At 27.6% G+C, this 24046-nt stretch overlaps 3 protein-coding genes and 1 pseudogene across 3 annotated transcripts; 3 read left to right on the forward strand and 1 right to left on the reverse strand.

Moving 5' to 3' along the window:
* Positions 1-365: 365 nt before the first annotated feature.
* Positions 366-24046, reverse strand: LOC112685885. The gene is made up of 7 exons (XM_025557909.1): positions 23962-24046; positions 22955-23035; positions 20135-20244; positions 18030-18140; positions 17689-17799; positions 17254-17465; positions 366-419 (listed from the first exon to the last, which is right to left on the reverse strand). Exons 3-6 carry the CDS (start codon positions 20167-20169, stop codon positions 17405-17407), a joined length of 318 nt encoding a protein of 105 aa, XP_025413694.1. The 5' UTR covers positions 20170-20244; positions 22955-23035; positions 23962-24046; the 3' UTR covers positions 366-419; positions 17254-17404.
* LOC112685862 (piggyBac transposable element-derived protein 4-like) lies at positions 7655-9311 on the forward strand. Its single transcript, XM_025557888.1, has 5 exons — positions 7655-7823; positions 7902-8007; positions 8212-8940; positions 8998-9129; positions 9254-9311. The coding sequence occupies exons 1-5, from the start codon at positions 7655-7657 to the stop codon at positions 9309-9311; spliced, it is 1194 nt and encodes a 397-aa protein (XP_025413673.1).
* Positions 11757-14878, forward strand: LOC112685863. Its single transcript, XM_025557889.1, has 7 exons — positions 11757-12426; positions 12518-12942; positions 13043-13754; positions 13826-14034; positions 14175-14374; positions 14551-14685; positions 14782-14878. Exons 1-7 carry the CDS (start codon positions 11757-11759, stop codon positions 14876-14878), a joined length of 2448 nt encoding a protein of 815 aa, XP_025413674.1.
* Positions 21680-23115, forward strand: LOC112685864 (annotated as a pseudogene).

Below are 24046 nucleotides of genomic sequence, written 5' to 3' on the forward strand. Positions count from 1 at the left end.
TTAATAATATATTTAAAATGGCCAGAAACGGGGTCCATAAAAATAAAATAAAACCAAAAAGTTGTATAAAAATACAATATTTTCTGTCTGTAAGTATAATACAAAACTTTCAAATGGAATATTATTATATAATATTAATCTTTTTAAAAATGACAAAGGCAGATGATTAATAAATTTTATCTACAAAAGTAATTTTGATATACAATCATTTTTAAATAATAAAAAACAAATATTCATATTTAATGACTATAGTATACTATATTTTATAACTATTCTTATAAGAATGATAAACATAAAAAATATATAAAAAAATACAATTATAATAAATTACAAATATCAAATTTAATACAAAAAATTACCTACTTATTTAATATTTGTTTATACTTGTCCCCGGGTCTACAACTTTTAACTTGCAAGGACTGTAAAATGTGGTTTTTATATAATATTAATTTAATAAAACATGTAGAATTATACAATACAACTATCAAATCTATAGATTTAACAAAATTGAATATTACACTGGTATATTTTCAAATAAAAAATGATTTGTTCTTTAAAAAATGTATTCAAATTTTATATATATATATACTATTTATCCATTGGTTGTTTGGATCTAGAAATTTTATTTTTTTTTGTAGATAGTTCGATTAATCTGCACGAATATTATCTATTGACATTGTTGTAAATTCAAAATGTTCAATAATTCTAAGGTTAGAAGTATAAATAATGTTTGGCTATTGTGTATATAATGTTATAGTTTCCAAGTACCGTCTGTGTCGATCAGAATATCAGATCACATATTGGTCATCATAAATCACATTATTTTTTGCAGTGATTTTTTACAAATTAGTTTACGCTTACTATATTTTTTATTTTAATTATTAAAATTTTAGGTGGTGATAAATGTATGTATATTGTAATTGTTTCAAATTTCGAAAAGTGAGTAAAAATGTGTTTCCATCGAACACTGATGTTTCAAAAAAAATGGATTATAAATTCCCGTAAGTTATATTTTTATTTTAATCAGTAACTAAAAATGATTTTAGTAATCCAATACATTTCGAATATGGAAAAAAATTAGAGTAAATTATAATTTAATTTTAGGTAACATATGCTTAGAAGGATTAAATCTGAAGGAACTTAAAAAAAGATATATTTGTTCTGATTATTTCCCAAAACAAATGTATATGAATTCAAATGATCCAAAATCACGACTCATTATACACAGTGCCGAACATATATTTATGTATGTATATAATAAATTAGCAGGGCTCAGAAGTTATAGAGCTAATGAAGGAATTTTCTAGCGCTTTAATATATACTTAAAAACACTATAATAAACCCTATAAATAACACTAATAATTGGTAAATATGGAAATCAAAATTTCATTGACAATTTTTTTCTTATTTTAATATTATATATGTATATAATGTATACAATTTTTTTATAAATTTATTTTTCATTTTTTTAAATTTTACATGTTTTATATAAGTCATGGAAATAGGTATTTGAGAAATACTTTGTCTGGAATATTTCCAGTACCTAATTATAAATATGTAAAATAATATTAATATTATTGTTTTTGTTGGCATATTTGTAATGTAATTTTTAATATGTTTGGGGCATAATCTTTTTTTTTAACAGGCTAACTGCCATGTGTACCATATATGGTACACTGTTGCATTACCAAGCAATTCATACAATTTATTACAATGTTTGTCCATTACGCTATACCACAATAATCATAAAATAAGCTTTTAAATTATGCTTTTAGTATTTGAATGGTTATTATGTAATTATTTATACCAAAAAATTAATTATCTTAACATGTGTTAGGAACCCCTACATATTATTATAACATTATAATATTATTGTGTTAGTATAGATAATAAGACATTAGGTATTGTATTAGCGGATATACTACTTCCAAGAACCGCTCGCTCGGTCCTCGGCTGGACGACGCATTTTAGTAAGTAAGCAGTGTTGTTGTATCAGTGTCAATGAGCAGAACCTCTGTCAGAACATCAATTGGAATTCAATAAACTTTATTTTTGTCAAATTAATTAGATATTTGTTCCTTCATATCAGTACCGTTATTTTTATTATATTTAAATATAATAAAGTTGTGCAGTGTTTCAAGAGCACGCACAACATTTGGTGGCAGCGGTGTTTTCAAACATTCCGGTACCTTACCACATAGGACAATTTCTACCAAACAGAAAATCAAAAAGGAAGAAAAGAAAAAAAAAACAAAACAAAATCCAGGTAACATAATATTCAAATATTATAGAAATACATCGCGTGATAGTTGGCCACCCGAACATTTCAATTACGTCATCGGCCAACGCCCAGTTCATTGCCACCGTCGATAGCACCGGTTTCTCGTGAACGCGACGACATCTAGTGCCGTAAATTTAAAGTGTAAACCGAACAGTGACGACACTAACGCTACATCGCGATCAAGTCATAAAACCAATTCGTTATGTTATCACGTACACCATCGATAGAATCAGGAATATTTATCAAAAATGGCTACTAATCAAGAAGAAATAGGAAATGAATCTCAAAATTATTGACAAGAAGAAATCAACATGGATATCAAAAAGTTCATAGAAGACAACGTAAAAGAAGCTCTACGTACGCAAACCCAAATCCATAAAGGATAAACTGAAATGTTAAGTACTCAAATAGGTCTACAAGACGCTATCAGGCTTTTACCAGATTCATTCGATGGAAAGGATATGGAGACTCTCGAATTATTTCTAGAAAAATGTGAATTTGCCGTCAGTTGTAGTGTTACCGTATTGTAGAGGCAGCCATACCGAAATTGTTACAAGCAATCCAAACACGTTTGGTTGGTAAAGCTCGCCAAGTTGTAAAATATAAAACTTTTGAAAATGGGAAGAACTTCGTGAACTTTTAAAAACAAATCTGGAACCATAACGCACAACACCATATTTATACTTAGAACTTTACGCAATGAAACAAAAAAATGGAGAAGATTTTCTTTCATATTCAATGCGTATTGAACAATTGCAGAACCTCTTGCTTGAACATGAAACTGCTGACCTTAGTCCTGAAAGTGCAAAAGTAATCGAGCGAACCATCAACAAATAGGTGATTCAGGTATTCATGGAAGGACTAGGAGAATTAAAACATTATATTAAGGCCCAAAATCCAGACACTCTTGAAAGAGCAATTCAAGCCGCACGTGAAGAAGAAAGAATTAGAAGTTCAAACAGAGGAACGAAGCAATATTTAAGAGACAACAGCAAAGCATCAAAAGGCAACCAGCAATCCCCTCATACAACGGGTAATTGTCACAATTCTGGAATAAAAGGACATTACGCTAAATTTTGTACGAAAAAAACTGAAAATCAGAAAAATGGGTCAGATCAAAGTCAGAAAAGTGTACATCAAATAACTTGTAATTATTGTAAAAAAGTAGGACATAAAATTGCAGAATGTAGGAAGAGACTGTATAATAATTCAAAAAAAGACGCAAAAAATCAACAAGGAACATCAGATTCCTCGAAAAAAATGGAAAAACTCAAAACGCCAGGCACAGGGCACACGCCCGGCGGGAGACCTTCAAGCAGCCATCATCCAATTGCAAGAGCACTCACATGTTCAATAGAATTAAAAGAAGACCATCTCATAGTTGAAATCAAGCAGACCGTTCCTAATAAAGTTAAACTATTATTAGATACAGGCAGCGATCTAAATTTGATCAAATTATCAGTATTAGATCCACAAGTATTGGTAAACGAAGAAATTTGCTACAGACTCACAGGCATTAATGAGCATTCAACGCAGACCCTCGGTAAGGTGGAACTAACTCTATAAATATGTAACAATGAAATATCCATCGAATTTCATGTGGTACATCCAAATTTTAATACACTGCATGAAGGAATTTTAGGAAAACCCTTTTTAAAAAATAATAAACTAATAATTGATTTTCAAGCAAACCAAGAAGTACTAAATAAAAGGCAATTGATGTGTAATAGCTGCTTGCACAGAATCAATAATGGTTGTAAATGTTAATAATGTAGCTAACGATACAGAGTTGATAATACATGCGCAGACCATCACAAATAATCTAGTATGTGGAAATACAATCGTTAAAGTAAAAGATAATAAAAACTCTCATCTCAGTAATAAATTCTTCTGAACACGACATTGAAGCAGAAAATCCTCAGCTACAACAACTATCATATGAAACGTTCAAAGAAAATAAACAATGCCTTATTACAAACTCAGAACCTCTAAGTAATCCAAACAGTCAACGATTAAGTCAACTCAGTGAAATAATACAAACTGAAAATCTAAACGATGAAGAAAAGGCATCAGTATTAGACACTTGTGAAGAATACTCGGACATATTTCATTTGGATGGAGACGTATTAACTTGTACAGATGCAGTGCTTCATGAAATAAATGTTCAATCAGCAACGTGGCCTATTAACGACAAACCATATAGATTACCTTTCCGGCACAAAGAAGAAATCAATAAGCAAGTACAGAAACTCGAAGAAGACAAAATAATTATACCAAGTAAAAGCCCGTGGAATACACCTTTGTTGGTGGTTCCCAAGAAACTAGACAAAAATGGTGAAGTGAAGTTTCGTGTTTGCGTAGATTTCAGAAAACTCAATAGTGTATCAACGGGAGATGCATACCCTCTACCAAACATAGCAGACATTCTAGACCAATTAGAAAAATCAAAATATTACACAACTCTAGATCTTACTCAAGGATATCACCATGTACAGATGCACCCAGAACATCGCGAGAAGACTGCATTTTCAACAGAAAAAGGACATAACGAATTCTTGAGAGTACCATTTGCTCTAAAATGGGCACCTACCACTTTTCAAAGACTGATGAATTTGGTATTAATGGGTATTAATGAAATTAAAGCATTTGTATACCTAGATGATATTATCGTATATGCAGTCAACATGACCATAGAAAGAAACTCATAGACGTATTCGATCGACTACGGAAGTTCAATCTCAAGCTACAACCTTCAAAATGCTCATTTATGAGGAAAGAAGTCAGTTACTTAAGACATATAATTACAGATCAAGGGGTTCATCCAAACCCACAGAAAGTTAAAAGTGTATTAGAATTTTCTGTTCCCAGCAATACTAAACAAATTAAGTCATTTTTAGGACTCTCTGAATACTATAGAAGATTTATCCAAAATTATGGCAGCATTACGAAACTTCTAACCACATTGCTCAAAAAGGACATTCCATTTATATGGTCAGATCTTTATCAAGAATCTTTTGAAAAACTTAAAGCTGTATTAACAGAAGAACCTCTTTTACAATATCCCGATTTCAATAAGCCTTTTAACATAACTTATGATGCTAGCAATTATACAATAGGATGCGTTTTATCTCAAGGAAAGATAGGCAAAGACCTTCCATTTATTTATACATTTGCAGACAATTACGTATGCATCGCGGACTCTCAATCGTGCAGAACAGAATTACAGTACTACAGAAAAAGAATTATATGCTATTGTATGGGGACTAAAACAGTATAGGCTATATCTTTTAGGCCAAAAATTCAATATTATCACTGATCATAGAGCGTTTAGATGGTTATTCAGTATCAAAGATCCTGGATTGAGATTAACAAGATGGAGATTAAAGCTTGAAGAATATGAATATGAAGTACATTATAAACCAGGAGCAATAAATACAAACGCAGATGCACTTAGTCGAATTCATGTAACTACAAGAGCACAGGCAGAACAACTAGAGTCAAAAGACTTTGAGAGAAACGTAAATTCGTCACAGGATGAAGTATCAGCGGAAACTCAGGAAGTCCAAGAACTGTTGCATTACCAAGCAATTCATACAATTTATTACAATGTTTGTCCATTACGCTATACCACAATAATCATAAAATAAGCTTTTAAGTTTATGCTTTTAGTATTTGAATGGTTATTATGTAATTATTTATACCAAAAAATTAATTATCTTAACATGTACCAAAAATAGTACACGCGGCTTTGCGTTATTACTTAAACTTAATTTTTAACTGCAGAGCCACGTGCACCATTAACTGTACACGATTAGTTTAATCATCATGACTAATAATAATTTAATAAGCAGGGCTCGAAACTTCTAGCATTTGCATATTTATTCATAGGATGTTAAAACATAGCAGAGTAAGCTACAAATCCGTTTCATAGTAATAGGAATGCAGCTTTAAAAGTTTTTAGAGCATATTTTGACATATTTTAGGGTTTTTGGATATATTCTACTATTTTTTAAAGTTTCATGCTATTTTTTGCATATAATTTGTTAATCAAAAAAAATGAAGTAGTTTTGTGAGTTTTGTGAACACCAAAAGGTTAATTTCTATTTTACAAAAGTAAAATGTAAAAACGTATATAGTCGCGTTTATATTAAAACTGTTCAATGTGAACGCCGATTCGGCCTAAAAACTATTTCGTTCAATCATTCACATTTATAAAGTAAATGCGGCTTTTTTTTTAATTACTTGACACTGAAAATGCAGTCAGCATTAAAGAAGCGAAAAATGTATCAATAAAAACGGAATAGACAAAGATTTTATTTTCATCAAATCAAATTCTTTGTTTCTTACTCATCTTTAAAAAAATTATAAACACATGGGTTGTTATTATCTGACTATATTGAAATAGTTAAGAAAAATGTAGAAGAATGTAGAAAAATCTTTTGGAACTTTACGAGGTCCAATTGGATTGAAAATACAGTTAAAATTAAAACGAGTTTTAGAAAAAAATACTGGTCTATCACTTTTGAAAAAAATTTCTCGCATTTTATTGGGTATAAGAGACATCAAAAAATTAGATAGTTTTCCATATGATATTACTTGTAGTAATGTTCCATACTTCAAGTTCGCCACTATCACATCGGTCGATGTAGAACGTTCATTTTCAACGTACAAAACATTTCTAACCAATAATAGAAGATCGTTCAAATTTTAAAATACTTACAAACACGTAATAATACAGTGCAATTTTCAAGGTAAAAACCAAAATTTAAAATTTGTTATTTATAAATTATAATATTTACTTACTTACTGATTTATTGAACTTTACCAATTATTTTTATAGAATGAAGAAATGATACGTATGTATAATGGTCGACAAAAAGAAGAACACTCGTGAATGTTTTTTAGAATTGAATTATATATAAATAAATATTTTCAGAATTAAAATTAATTAAAATAAATGTTTTTAGATTTTTTTAGAGCATATTTAATTTTTTTATTGAGCATAATATAGTGCATATTTTACTATTTTTTAAGGCATATTATAGCTCATATTTCATGGGTTTTTAGTGCTAAAAGTCTCGAGCCCTGCTAATAAGCATTAGCCAAGTAATTTCTAGATAGTACGCATAATATCCATGTCTTGGAACGACTATCTTATCGCTCATTTAGACATGAAATTATTTTATTATTCTTTAGGGATTTCCTTTTATATCTTGTTTATTATTTCTAATTACTATTTTAAGTTCTATACGAGCTATCGACAAGCTATAATATACGGGTTTGCCTTGGTAGACAGTTGTATTTTATCGCATTGTGTTGCCTCGTAACCATTTCAAATTTCATCTTTTTATTTAAAAAATATTGAAATCGAAAATGAATAGACGAGAAATAGAAGCTATGCTGGAATCAGATTCTGGCACATATTCGGAAGATTACGACGATACTGACGCTGATCCAAACTGGAGCTCGGAAAATGAACCGGACGAAAATATTTACGAACATGAATCATCGGATAATTATAACGTAACTATTAATATGATTGGTAATAATTGGAATAACGATTTTTCTAATTCACTGCTAAATAGTCATATAATTTTTAATCCTGATATAAATACTACAGGAATAAATCTAGATATAATTGAATGTCTGACGCAAGTCCTATCGACTTTTTTTTATCTTTTTTTCGACAAAGAAATTATTGACATGTTAGTGGTTGAAAAAAACAGGTAAACTAATTCTAAAAAGAACGCAGCACACTTATCTTAACATGCTAGAATTAGAAAATGGGTCGACACAAATGAACAAGAAATTAAACTGTTTTTCGGTATTGTTATGTGGATGGGTATGGTGAAATTGCCATCAATTGCTCATTATTGGAAAAATTCTAAATTATATTATTGCAATATTCCAAAATAAATGTCCCAAAATAGGTTTGAAATTATTTTGAGTATGTTAAACATTTTTGATAATGACAATGCTCCTACTAATGATAGATTATACAAAATCCAAATATTGATTGATTTACTTGTCGAAAAATTCAATAGCGCAATAATTCCTGAAGAGTCTATTTGTATCGATGAGTCTATGGTCCCTTACTTGGGTTGTTTATCGTTTCGGCAGTATATTTCTAATAAACGTCATCGTTATGGAGTCAAAATCTTTAAGCTGTGTACACGGGACTTTTATACATCAAAATATAAAATATATGCAGGAAAAGAAGCGACGACAGGTGATTCGGTTTCATGTAAAGTAGTGATGGAACTAATGGAACCATATCTCAATTTTGGTAGAACATTGTACGCAGACAATTGGTATAACTCCATTGACTTAGCTGAAAAATTATTGCGACATAAAACACATTTAGTAGGAACTCTTAGATCAAATAGAAAAAGAAACCCTAAAGATGTAACACAAAAAAAACTTAACAGGGGAGAAATATTTGCAAAAAGGAGTGATTGCGAAATTATGGTACTAAAATGGAGAGACCATAGAGATGTTCTTATGATAAGTACAAAACATTCAAACACGATGGAAGAAGTCATGACTAAAAGAATTAAAATAAAACCAAAAGTTGTTATCAATTATAACCGTGATAAAGGATACATCGATTTAAGTGATCAAATGGGATCTTATAGTAGCTGTCTAAGAGGTATGAAGTGGTACCGTAAGATTGCTATTGATATTATTTGCAACACATCATTATTGAATACTTTTAGTATTTTTAAAGAAGTCACTGGAAATTCTAAGACAATTATCCAGTTCAAAGACGACATTATTAATGAATTGATTCAGCAATCAAACAGTGGTCCAGAAGTTCTAGAAGTTCTAGAACCATATGATGAATATACGTTGGTCAAAAAAAAAAAAAGAGGTCGTTGTAATAACTGCTAAAAATATATTTCTCGAACAGAAGGTAATATTATAATTATTTGTTGTATTTTATTGTGTTAATTAAATACATTTTTTTTACAGGAACGTAGATAGCAAAAAAGCAAACCTTTCGCATATCAACGAGATTTGTCCTAAATGAGATTCATACTTTTGTTTTGATTGTTTCTTTCGTAATCATAAATACAAAAAATGAATTATGTTACAAAATAAAATTATAAAAATATATTGTAATAGTAATTAATAATTATATTTTAGTATCATGTCATTAATAAAAATATTGATTAAAATGTTAAAAATTTATAAATTTGTTTCGCTATTTTTACTAAAACATTACTATGAGGCCACACAAACATCACTCATAGGAAAATCGCATTTACGTGTACCCATTTTGGCGCACAGAGTTACTAAAGTCAATTAATCGAATGTACATTAAATGGTACATGTGGCTCGATAATAATGTTCAGCCGTGTACCATAAATGGTACACTTAGCAGCATGTTAAAAGCATCAAAAAAAGCCATTGCAGTTAACCTGTTAAACAATTTTGTTTATTCTTTTTTATATATGAATATGCCTTATTATGGCCTTTAATAGGCTTAAAATAGCACTTAAAACTCTAAATTAGCAAAATAGCATTAAAAATATTAAATTTGCAAAAACTAGGAAAAAAAAATTACCTATACAAAATCGGGGAAGTGTGAAACAAATTTGTATCTTCATTTAAAGTTTAAAGAATTCCCAGAAAATAAATGTATTCGCTAGAACTTCCGAGTTCAATTAAATAGTATAGAAATTAATTTTAAATTTTTCGTATGCTTGAATTTACATAAAATACATTATTTTTCTATTAATAATGGACAAAGTCAACTGGTTAGATATGTGTATAAATTAATATAATTGAACAGGTAATTTATAATAACAATTTAAGTAAAACAATTAATCTGTTAATAAAATTGTTATTATTATAGGCAACTTAATTTCAGCATCTATTGCAGATGATGTTATCGCAGCAAAAGCCTTTTATCTCAAAGTAGATTCGACTCAAGACATTTCTGTTACAGATCAACTTAGTATATGTGTCTGTCATGTTTTAAATGGTGAAATATATGAAAAACTTACTAAAATTTGTGCGCAGTATGATAATTTTAGTAAAGCTCACTACAATTTAATAAAGGCAGAGTTAATTTCTTTAGTAATTGATTTAAAAAATGTATAAGTAATGATAAGTAATTCTTTCAACGGGACAGCAAATATGAGTGGGCAATAAAAGGACTTCAAAATATTTTAAAGGAAGATTCTCCCAAGTCTATTTATACACATTTTAATGCTCACATCCTTAATCTAGTAATAAGTAATACGACTTTGAGTGTTTTGAATTCTAAAAACGTATTTAATATTTTTCAAAAAACCATAGAATTTTTTTCATACTCTTATAAAAGATCTAATCTCTGTAAACGTATAGTAGCTTCTCTAGTTAGAAACGAAAAACTACTTGAAAAAAATTGGAATAACTAGATGGAATAGTAAACATCATGCTTTACAAGAGATATTTCATTCGACTTTGACGCCAAATGACAACCGCTATCGATTTATTAACTTGATTGAAGCATTTAATTTGTTAGGATATCACTAGGCTGTCTAATACAGCTTCTGACGTCCGTATTCTATTAGAAAAATGAGCCAACTTGGACATTATTATAACAAGTTTCACTTTTTTTTTATATATATATATATATTTGAAGCATCAATGCCAGTTTCAGCATATTTAAAAACTAAAAATCTTGATTATATAGCTGCATAGAATCATATATTATTACTTCAGGAAAAAGTGGACAAACTCGCAAACAACTAACTTTATCAAAAAGTAAAAGTAAAGATTGATGCTGAAATAAATTCTGAAACAAAACAACATAACTCGAAATAGAAGTAAATTTACGACCGAGGCTTTCGACGAATAGAAAAAATAAGAAGAAAAATAGAACGAGTGTATATATCCGAATTTTACCAAGAAATGTTTACCAAAACATCCAAAAAATGTCAAGCCCTAAAAGTGACGCAAGATATGCTATTTAATTTTTTAGAAAATATGATATCTAAATTTAAAAAGACTGTTATTGGAGTTGACAAATCAAAATTTACTGTAATGGCTTATAGATATATAGAATATAGTTCTGAAGGATTATTTTATAATATATCTGGCAAGTCTTACTCGAAAAAAAGGAGCAGAAGTAAAGCTACCAGAAAATATGCCAAATTTATATAATGGACTGTTATGCATTAAGTCAGCAAGATTTCAAGATATCCAGACTTTAGCATCAAAATATGTTCCTCCAGAATATATATGGTTTAATAGAACACTAGTTGAAGAAGAATGTTCCAGTAGGATTGGTAATAGTTCAGAAAATGATTTTTAATCAATTTTTATATTATAATCTCTTATTTTTTTTAAACATTTAATGTTGTATTATTTGTTGTAATGATAAGAAAGATACTATATCATATATAACCTAGAAATATAATAAAACATGGCGCAGTCGGTTATTTCGTTCAGGAATCTATAAAAATCTGGATTAGAACAGATAAAAATGGAGTTCAACAAACCGGAAAGCTTAAAATTATGCGGTAATATAGCAGAGAAGATTCTAAAAACTCAAACAACACAGGTAGCAAGATTACTTAACTTAATTGGCACGGATGGGCTGAAGTTGTACAGATCAATGAAAAGACCTAAAGATGAAAAAGAAACGGTCGAGACAATCTTAAAGCACTTGGAAAATTATTGTATACATAGACGTAATGAAACAATGGAACATTTTAAATTCTTTACTAGAAAACAATTGTGTGATGAAAAATTTGATAAATACTGTACTGAACTAAGAGTATTGGTTAAAACGTGTAATTTTGGAGAAATTGAAGACAGATTACTAAGAACACAAATCGTATTGGGGATAGCAAACAAAGAGTTACAAACCAGAATGCTGAGAGAAGAATTAACATTGGATAAAGCAATTCAATTGTGTCAAGCAGTGGAACAAGCTGAGGTGAACAGCAAATTATTGGAAGATCAAACTAAAGAAATTTATGTAATGGAGCAATACAAGAAAAGAACATGGGATCAAGGAAATGAGCAGAAACAGGACAGAAGACAGAATCAAACTCACAACAACTGGAAGAATGATCAAGATAAGATATTTAATTGTAATAAATGTGGTAAGCAACACAAATTTAGGGAATGTCCGGCATATGGGAAAGAGTGTAGGATATGTAAAAAGCTAAACCATTTTAAACCAAGTTGACATAGTTGAATGTGAAAGTGATAATATGAGTATAGAATATTTGACATTAGATGAAATTGGTATCAAAGATAATAATAACATTTGGTTAGAAAAGGTTAAAATTAATGATATAAACACTGAAGTAAAGATTGATACAGGGGCGCGATTAAATGTAATGTCGAATAAGTTTTATAAAAAATTAAAGACAGAAATAAAAAACAGTAATGTGGTAATTAAAGTGTTTGGTGGTGCAATAATTAAGTCATTAGGTAAAGTACAGGTAACTGTTGTAAATCAGTCAGCACAAATTATTGCAATATTTGAAGTGGTGGAATATGATGGAAACCCAATTTTAGGGTATATGGATTGTAAACGATTGAACTACATAAGTGAATTAAATGAGATAAAAAAAGAAGTTAGTACAGAAAAGTTTATAAAAAACCACTTAGATGTATTCACAGGCATTGGCTGCTTTCCAGACAAAGTGAAGATAAAGGTAAAACATGGAAGTGTACCAATAATAAATAGTCCCAGACGTGTCCCCATAAAATTGATGGAAAAGTTAAAGGAACTTTTAAAAAATGTTATGTTATAAGAAAATAATTGAGAAAAGTAAAGAGCCAAGTGAATGGCAAAACAATTTAGTAGTAATTGAGAAACCGGATAAATCACTTAGAATGTGTTTAGACCCTAGGGACTTGAATAAGAATATTGTGAGAGAAATGGTTGAAATTCCAACCTTAGACGAAGTAAGAAATAAATTAATGAATAAAAAATTGTATACGTTAGTGGACTTAAAAGATGGGTTTTATCAATGTGAGTTGGAAGAAGGTTCAAAAAGATATTGTGCATTTAGTACACCATATGGTACATACAATTTTAATAGACTACCGTTCGGAATAGCGTGTGCACCTGAATTGTTCCAGCAATTGACAAACAAATACTTTGGAGATATTCAAAATGTGTGTATATACATTGATGACATTTTAGTTTATGGTAAAACAAAGGAAGAACACGACGAGGCTCTTAAAAAAGTAATGGATAGGGCCAGGTTATTAAATATAAAATTTAACCCAGACAAAATACAATACCAAAAAAATGAAATAAAATATTTAGGTTTGAAATTTAGTGAAAAAGGAGTAGAACCAGATGAGGATAGAATAAAGGCCATATTAGAGTTGAAAAGTCCTACTAATTTGAAAGAACTGCAATCAGTATTGGGAATGGTGAACTACTTAAGGGCATCTATACCAAATATGGCAGATATAGTAGAGCCAATGAGAGCGCTATTAAAAAAGATAGTAGGTGGTTATGGAGTAATAATTGTGAGAGGTCATTTAATACATTAAAAAACATTTTATCAAAAATTCCTATATTAGCCAATTATGATGCTAAAGATGAGTTCAGAATTCAATGTGATGCATCACAAAAGGCCATTGGATGTTGCCTATTTCAGAAAGATAAACCGGTGTATTATGCATCTAAATGTTTAAGTATAACTGAACAGGTGTATGCTCAAATTGAAAAAGAAATGTTAGCAATTAAGTTTTCATGTATAAAATTTCATAGGCTTATTTATGGACAGGAAGTAATTACGGTACAAACGGATCACCAACCGTTATTCTCAATAATGAATAAAGAATTAAATAATAATTTTATATAATAATATAATAATATAATAACAGAATTAAAAGAATGAGGATAAACTTGATGATTTATAACTTAAAGGTAGAGTATTGTCCAGGGAAATATTTATATGTGGCTGATTTGCTTAGCAGAAATTATAAGCAAAAAATTGAGAAAACGGATGATACCCTTAAAGATATTGTACATACTATGGAGGTTGTTAACGTAAAATTTGAAAATAATAAAGAGGGTGAATTTAAAAAAGCTATATTAGAAGATAATACATTAAAATTAGTAGAACAGTATTTAAGAGAGGGATGGCCTAAAAAAATAAATAGTCTAGGGGATATAAGACACTATCATAAAATAAGAAATGAGTTAATGTTGGAAAAAGGTTTAATTTATTATGGATATCGTTTGGTTGTACCTAGAGGTATGTGTAAGTACATTATTAAAAAATTACACGAAACACATTTAGGTATAAGCAAAACTTTGAAAAAAAGCAAACAAATTATTTTTGGCCTGGTATGGCATCAGATATAACAAATGCAATTAGCATATGTGAAACATGCATAAAATTTAGTATTAAAAAAATTAAAGAACCATTAAAACAGTATGAAAGACCAAGTGTTCCCTTTCAAAAAGTAGGTTTAGACATAGCAGAAATATTTGGTAATAATTATCTTATAATAATCGATTATTATTCCAGATGGTTAGAAGTATTAGAATTAAAAGACAAAACAAGTCAGTCAGTTATTGAGCTATTAAAAAGTGTGTTTAGTAGGTTTGGAATTCCAAACAAGTAGTTGCTGATAATAATCCTTGTGGCTCACAAGAGTTTATAACATTTGCCAAACAGTGGCTATTTGAGGTAATATTGTCTAGCCCATACTATGCAAAAAGTAATGGATTGGCATAGAAAGCAGTAGGGATAGCAAAAAGGATGATAACCAAAGCTAGATATGAGAAAAAAGATCTCAATTTATTTTTACTCAATTATAGAAACAGTCCAGTGGCAGGATTGGAATACTCACCTGCACAATTGTTAATGGCAAGGGAGCTAAGAACACTTACCAATTTTTTAAATCCAAATATTTTTAAACCAAAATTAGTAAATTGTGCTAGAGAAATGCAAAAACAAGAAAATTATCAGAAATATTGGTATGATAAGACTGCAGGGCCCGAGGAAAAACAATTTACAGAAGGTGAAAAAGTGTATATATACGATAAGTTTAAAAAAGAGTGGGATGAAGGAGAGATTATAAAGAAAACAAAGTGGCCCAGGTCATACTATGTAAAAAATGCAAAAGGGAAAGTATTAAGAAGAAATAATGGATATATAAAAAAGAAATTTAAGATCAACGATAATTATATTACTAATGATGATTTTACGAACATAGATAAAGAAGAGGATGAGGATAGTAAGGAAGATAAAAATAAAGAGGACAATATTGAGAGTAAAGGTTCTGGGAGTCAGACTTTAATCACGGGCAATAATAACAAAAAGCAACTAGAGGAGAGTATGAAAAAAGAAGTTACAGGGGGTATTATAACAAGAGCTGGTAGACAAACTAAAAAACCAAATAAACTTAATTTGTAGAATTTTAAGAAATAATAATTAGTATTTGAATTGTTTAGTTAGTAAACATCATATTTAAGTATTGTAATGTATAAGCATATCATATATTCTGTACCTATATTTATTAAGTTTCTATATATTGTATTCCTAAAGAAGGAGATGTTGTAATGATAAGAAAGATACTATATCATATATAACCTAGAAATATAATAAAAAGAAAGTTAATAAAACATTATTAATTTTGTTTTATTAATGAACTGAACTGTTATATAACTATATTAGGTAATTTATTTAATTTTGTTGATTATTTTGTTATTACTATCTAATATCTAAATTTATTATTTTTTTCGTAAAATTTTCGAAATGACGAAAAATTAAAACGTCGGTTAGTGCTCGTCCCAATCATTTTAGTGGATGTGGAAAGAAGTTTTTCCAAATATAAATATTTATAAATAGATAATCGTTGTTCATTTACTTTTTATCAAATATGCTCTGATTGTACAATACAATTATTTTGATTTTTGAATAATTTATAAGCTTTGATAAATTTATAAATCAAAATATTAGTTATTTATTTTATGTCATTTTTTTAATGTTTTTAAGGTTATCAACTTCCGAGCCCTCATTATTTCTGTTACTTTTAATAAAGTTTTGCCGGGTGCAGTTTATTTTGTTTTCTATTATACTTGTTATTTATTTGTCTGAATAATGATACATACAAGTATAGTTAAACGAATTAAACAAATTGATGAAAAATGAATAAATATAAAGTTAAATAACTATAATAAATTAATAAATATAACAAGATAACTCTAAAAAAATTAGGTTAATATTAGTTTTCATTTCAAAGAAATAAGAAAATCAATTCAATCACTAAGGAATCTTTTTTTATCTAAATCTAAATTATATAATCTTAATTGGTATCTAAATTGTTTTTCAAATTAATGCTATCTTTATTTAAATATTTTTAAAATAACTTTATTGTTACCTGAAAAGTTTTAAAAAATGGAGTTATCTCGTTCTTGTACGGAGCCCTTCAATTTAGGTAAATGTATAGAATTTTCAAGAAAATAACTTAAGTCTATAAAATATACTCAAGTTTTAAGTAACTCATAAAAACTAATATTTTTATTTTCAGAGAATGATTGCAAATATTATCTTTCATGTGTATTTCACTTTCTACATAAATACAATTTTCATTCTTCAGCTTACATTAATTTATACTTAACTTACAAATTAATATTAACAGTTGCTTGTACTAAAGTCAATTGTGAACATTGTTTCTCAAAACTAAAAATGTTTAAAACGCGTTTGCGAACTTCATTAGGACTTTTGGAAGCTTTACTAATTATTAGTAATAAAGAATAATAAAATTCTCAACTAAATTATAAACGAATTTTGTAAAAGTTCCAATTTACTTTCAAGAAAGTTGTTATTTTGATTGGTATTTTTTTGCAATAAATTTAAGATAAAAACAATTTTTATAATGAGTTGAGTAGACCTATGTTTTTGTATTATTTTGATGTTTGCAATTCAACTTTGATCATTCTAATTTAAAATATTTATTAATTATATGTTAAAAGTTATTGATTATTATTTTACTTGCGATTTTTACTTAAACATTCAACAATGTGTGATGTATGGCATGAATATACTAGCAGTTGATAAGATATCATGCTTTTTTATGTAATTTATAGGATTCGATTTAACTTTAAATCCTATTGTTTATAATTGTTAAATCTTATTGATATTGTTAATCACATCTTTCAACAACAATTTTAAATTCTTTGAGGTTATACATCTTTTGATACTTCCTAAAATAAAATAAATATTTCATTAACAAAACACATTTTTTTTAACACCTACATAAATGTTACAGATATATCTATATGTACACCCTTAGATGAAGAATTTTACTAATTAAATACAAATATAAATTACAATATATTTTTGGATTTTCTATGTAAAATATATTTTTAAATAATATATGATGAAAAAATGAAACTGATTACTGAAATAATAAATGTCTAAACTTACTTTAAATTATTTTTTTTAGTTTTTGTGGCTTTCGTTATGATTTGATATTGTTCATCACATCTTTCAACAACAATTTGAAATTCTTTAAGGTTATACATCTTTTGATACTTCCTAAAATAAAATAAATATTTCATTAACAAAATACATTTTTTTTAACACCTACATAAGTGTTACAGACATACCTATATGTACACTCTTAGATGTTATAAAAATAATTTTATATTAAAAACAAATATAAATTGCAATATATTTTTAGATTTTCTATGTAAAATATATTTTTAAAATAATATATGATGAAAAACTTGAAACTGATTACTGAAATACTAAATGCCTAAACTTACTTTAGATTATTTTTTTTAGTTTTTGAGGCTTTCATTATCATTTGATATTGTTCATCACATCTTTCAACAACAATTTGAAATTCTTTAAGGTTATACATCTTTTGATACTTCCTAAAATAAAATAAATATTTCATTAACAAAATACATTTTATTAATACCTAAACAAGTGTTACATACATACATATATGTCTGCCCTTACAATTACTATTACACAGAAGGATCACATAAATAGTGTTGCAGCAATTAGAATATCTTTTTTTATAATCATAAAATATAGACACCGCTAGTATGGTTGCAGAAATTAAAAAGAACATGGGTTCATGCTGAATGATAGTACACAAATACCAATCTAACAGTGATGGTACATAAATTGTTATTTATGTATAGAGACCAGATTTTTATGTCTTACATATTTTTACTGAGAGTATGCTATATACTCTTAACTTAACTTTCTACATGATCCATTTTCCAATCAATACAAAAAAATTGATAGCATAAAAAAGCATATTTCAAGGTTAAAAAAATATATTGTGCAAAATAATATGTTTTAGGAACATACTTCTATATTGAGATTTAATTTGAACATTTTATAAAAAGAGTAATGGTTTATAAAAAATACATAAATGGTTTTGATCTCTGTCAGTCCATTTCCTTTTCAAGACAAAATGTGCAAAATAATATTAATAAGAACATAACATTGGTAAGAAAACAAATTATTCTGATTAGTAACGAGATATAAAAAGAAAAACTTCACTGATATCCATAAACCTTAACCACAAATTAAAATATGTGCCTTATACTAATAGACTAGCCTTTTATAAACATAGAATGGTCATAGATAAAGGGTGTTCTTCATGTATGATTTGTAAATGGATGACATTATTGTAATATTGTAGTGTATTATAAATGCTCCAATATGGGTATATGTTTTAAATATATTAACTTAACATGTAAATGCTCGTTTAAGTGTACTAATATATACTATTTATTGATATATGGAGTTGGCTTTTTATTTTTATTATTTAAAACATGTTATTTATATTATTTTTAAATAAATCTGAATTTTAGTTACTATCACTATAGTATAGACTAAATATGAATATTTGAATATTTTTTTAAAGGTTAGGATTAATTTAACTATATTATAATTACTTTAATAAAGAAAAAAATCTATCAGTTTTATAAACTGTTACTTTTATTTATTTTTTCAGTATTTAATATATTTTTTTCTAAAATAGAATATTTATACATATAATAGATTATTTTGATGAAATTATAAACCATAAGATCATCTTATTTTTAAGATTTTAAGCGAATATAAATCCGGTTTCTAGTTATGTAATTCACCCAAGTCGCAAGACCAACCACCAGGGTAATCAATTTAGAAATGCATATAACTTAGTCTGACCGGAGATTAAATATAAAATGCATAATATATAGTAAGTATGAATGAACAGAGGATTGAATATATAATAGATGTAAAAATGAACAACCCAGGTATTAAATATAGAATGTATATTATATGATAAATATGGAAAGATGTTTATAACATAACATAGATTATGTCCAGGTCAAAGATAATTATCTCTTGGGAGGATCACAGTATCATACAAGAAATGGAGTATATAAGGAAGTCATGAACAGATCAACATTTGGATGTGTTTTAGTCCGATAGGAGCAAGCACCTTTAAGCCAGTCTATTTTATAATTTAATTGTTTGAACATCAACAATTTTTACAATAAATAGTAATTAATTTAATGTTGAGTTAATATTTTAAACATCATATTTGTCTTCCTAACATCAAAGCTGCTAAACTAACGGCATGCAACACAAGGGAAGAATAAATAAACTTAAATTACTTTAGATAATATATTTCACTCTCTGAAGCATTCATTTCCACTTAATTTTTATCATAATAGTTTTCATTAAAGAATTGAGACTTTACAAAGTTGTGCATTTGGTAGTTTCTAAAGTCAAAAAAATTATAACAATAACAAAAAAAAGTTTTAACTTATATCAATTACTTTTCTACTTACAAACAATAATTTGTATACAATATGCCTAAAGATATTAATAGAGATAGAACTAAATAAGCTAAATTTACTTTTGATCATCTATTTCAATCTTGGAAGTATTCATTTCCACTTCAATTGGTTCAATATATATTTTTCAATAACAAATTGAAATTCTTTGAGGTTGTCCTAATAATAGTCCCTAAAATAAAATAAATGATTGCAATAACAAAATTATTTTTAAATCGATCACAAAATTACTGTTATGGACAACTAATATATCACTTAGGTATATAACATATATCATATATATAATATATGTTATATGTTATATTATATGTTATATGTTATCATGCATTGGTCATAGTCCAAATACCATTAATTTTTTTATATTTTGTTGTATTAATTTATATTTGAATCATGTCTAAAAATAATAGTTAAAACAGGAATACTGAATATCACAAACGTATTAATTACGAATGAAAATGTCAATCAACGATTAAACAGTCATAAACTTATTTCTGTATATCATCCAACAATAGATACAGCTTCTTATAAAAGAGAAATCACCGCAATTCAGAAGAATTCTATTCACCGAACTGTAAGCAATTTCATGTCATTTTATAAGATTTGTTATCACTTTAAGTAAAAGTAAAAATTTAAAGTTCATATTTAATTAAAATCACACATCATGGATTGCTTAAATTTAAATGGAGTTGGTGGCACTAACAATACAAATGATGATATAATACAATTAAAGATATTAAATAAGAAAGGAATAAATAACTATACTTGCTTTAGATAATGTAGTTTACTATCTGCATTTTTTATTTTCACTTAATTTTTATTATTTAGTAGTGTGGATAACAATAGCACATGTAACACTGATGTATAATTGTTATGTTTTTGTCCGATGAATTATTTCAAGAGTGTAGTGAGTGGACTGTATAAGCTTTGATGTTGTTATAAGGGGAAATTCTCCTGAAATGGGTGAAGGTTAGATTGTATGATAAGAATAATAACATCAAATGTATTGATTCGAATTATAATTGACAATGAATTGACGATAAAACTAAAAATAAATAGCAAAATTCAATAACTTCTACACTAATGTCAGTAAAAGAAAGTCAACCACAAGACGGTCGGCAAAAAACTAACAAATAATAACTGACTACTTTACCTCCCCGAAAATAATACACAAGATAAAATATATATATTGAAAATCATGAATGCTTGATACGAATTGATAACCTGATAACCCAAACAGTGATGATAACCGGTGTGCAGGTGACGACATGGTGAGACAAGTATCTGTATGAGAATTATGCATAGTTTTAAGTTTTTGAGAGAAAAATCGCATTAATATTGTTAAGTTTCTTTTAAAAAGTTACGGTGTACAGTATTTATGTTCTTTACTATGATTTAACCTTTTTTTTTTTTTTATATAAAAACAGCGAATATTGATTTATTTTGACCATTGTTAAATTACGTAACTACTTAACGTTTGACTGCGAGTGGGTTTAAACTATAGTTGTGTACATTAATATTTTTATTACAAATCCATATTTTTAAACGTATTTTGTTTAATAGGTACAATGATATTACTTTTTTAAATTTATATTTTTAAATTGTTTATTATGGTCAATTGTTTTGTACCAAATTGCAACTATTACAAAGAAACAAAAATATGTAAACTTTTTAGATTTCCTGTGAATAAATTGTTGAAATTAAAATAGACACAAAATATAAGGTAGCTATTAATTATATTAATTTATTTGGTTGTTGATTATATTATATCTAAATTGTATATCTAGATTGTGTTATGTGCCACCAGCTCGATTTCAACTTGATCAGTTAAATATATGTTATTTTTAATTAATTAAACATGAGATTTTGCATTTAAAATTTTTAATATGTTTATTTTACAATTCAAAAATTTTAACTAATTCTGATTTAGATAGACGTTAAGTTGCTTTCAATTCCTTGACTAGAACTCATCTGCCTTGTGGTCGTTTCCATCCTTCTTTTATATTGTTTCATTGACATTATAGGACTTATTGTTTTGGCAATATCCTTATATATCCGATAGGCCTTGTATGTTTGACATCTAGTTCATTATTAGAGGAATATGGATTAACAGTTTAATGCATCTTTTAACTATTACTTGGATTATGACCAGTAAGTTAAATATAATGTTGACTCTGCTGTCCACGCAATACTAAAATATTGTGTTATATAATCACATACGTTTTTTATTTATATACAGTAGCCGATAACAGTTGTTTATGTTACATATATTTCATAATTAGAATTGAATTGTATGTATATATTGATATTTTTAAGGTCTGACAGATATCCAAGTGTGAACTCCCAAGTTTGTAGCTGTCATTTTATTGATGGATTAAAAGAAAACAATCCAACAATATTCAGTTGAAATAAAGATAAAACATTTTTGTTTATTTCTCCAGAGAAAAAAATAAACGGAAACCAAAACCTACCTCAGTATGTTAGCAATATTTATTATATTCACTATTTTTTATTAAAAAAAAACATTTTCAATAGTGTGGTTTTCATTGAATTTGACAAATTTGAGTTTAAACCTTAAATTAATTTGAATTTAAATTAATACTTAAATAGAAACCAATCCTTATTTAATTTAATTATTATCTAGGTTTTCTCTTGAGTTTTATAATTATTTTCTATACTTTGGTTTTTTTAAATACCTATTGAACATAAATCTACATTAACATCAGCATACAAACAACACCCACAAACATACAGTTAATATAATATAATTATTTATTAAAACAATATTTATTATATTATTGAAAAAAATATTTTAAATTATAATTTATAATTTATTAATATTATTTATTTTTTTTTTTTTGTATAAAACAGTGAAGAAGAATTACCTGATGAAGTTGAAGAAAATTCTTCAGAAGTAGTATCTCAATCAGATATTGAAATTGAATCACAGATGAACTTATATGAATCTACCAAGCACAATGAAATTTTAAATTTAAATATTAAGTCGGTTGGATCCATTATTAATGAATCAAAAATGCCCTTTTAATGATTGAAATCCTTTTAAAAAAACAACCATTCTCGTTTGCATTCAAAGAGGACAATGATGAAACAATAACTTACTATATTTGAATACCTAATAAGACTGGGAATTTATTTATTATTTGATATTTTTAAGAGTGTTTCGATAAATTATTTCTTGGGGTGGAACGTGGAAAGAATCAGTATAGTCAATTCAGTATAAGAAACGTATTTTAAGATATATGTTCGCGTCACTGGTCAACAGTAGAATAATGCGGCGCTCTCGCTGGCAACGGTATCGAAGACAGCCGTGCGTAGTGAGGCCACGCCCATACGCAGTAGTCGGCTGCCGACGTTTTTTTATTCTGAATAAACTATAGAACAGATCAAATTTTTATGATTCTTATGAAATTACGTCATAACTTTGATTTCACAGATTTAGGAGTTAAATTTGGGAGTAGTCGTACAACTGTTACAAACATAGTAATGACTTGGATTCACGCATTTCATACTATAATATTTAAGACTTTCATGAATTCTGTTACAAGTCAACAAAACAATAAAGCATGTTTAACCAGTGTTTTTAATAATTTTATGAACTGTCTTATGATTTTAGACTGTACAGAAATATATACAGCAATACCAAGTAAAATGGAATCATAAAAACTAACCTATAGGAATTATAAACACCGAAATATATTAAAAGGTCTAGTAGGAATTGTATCAAACGGGGTTTAAGTACCTTAAGTAAAGCCGAAATAAATTATAGTGTGATCCAAAAGGAACTGTTAGCGATAGTATGGGCCGTTAAACATTTCATACCGTACCTATACGGTCAAACATTTAAAATAATAACAGATCATCGACCACTTACTTATCTATTTAATCTGAAAGACACATTGTCACAATTGATGAGATGGCGCGGTTGCAATTAGAAGAATATGAGTATGAAATTATTT

Source organism: Sipha flava, unplaced genomic scaffold (genome assembly GCF_003268045.1).
Source record: "Sipha flava isolate LNK unplaced genomic scaffold, YSA_version1 295_pilon_pilon, whole genome shotgun sequence".
Lineage (NCBI taxonomy): Eukaryota > Metazoa > Arthropoda > Insecta > Hemiptera > Aphididae > Sipha > Sipha flava.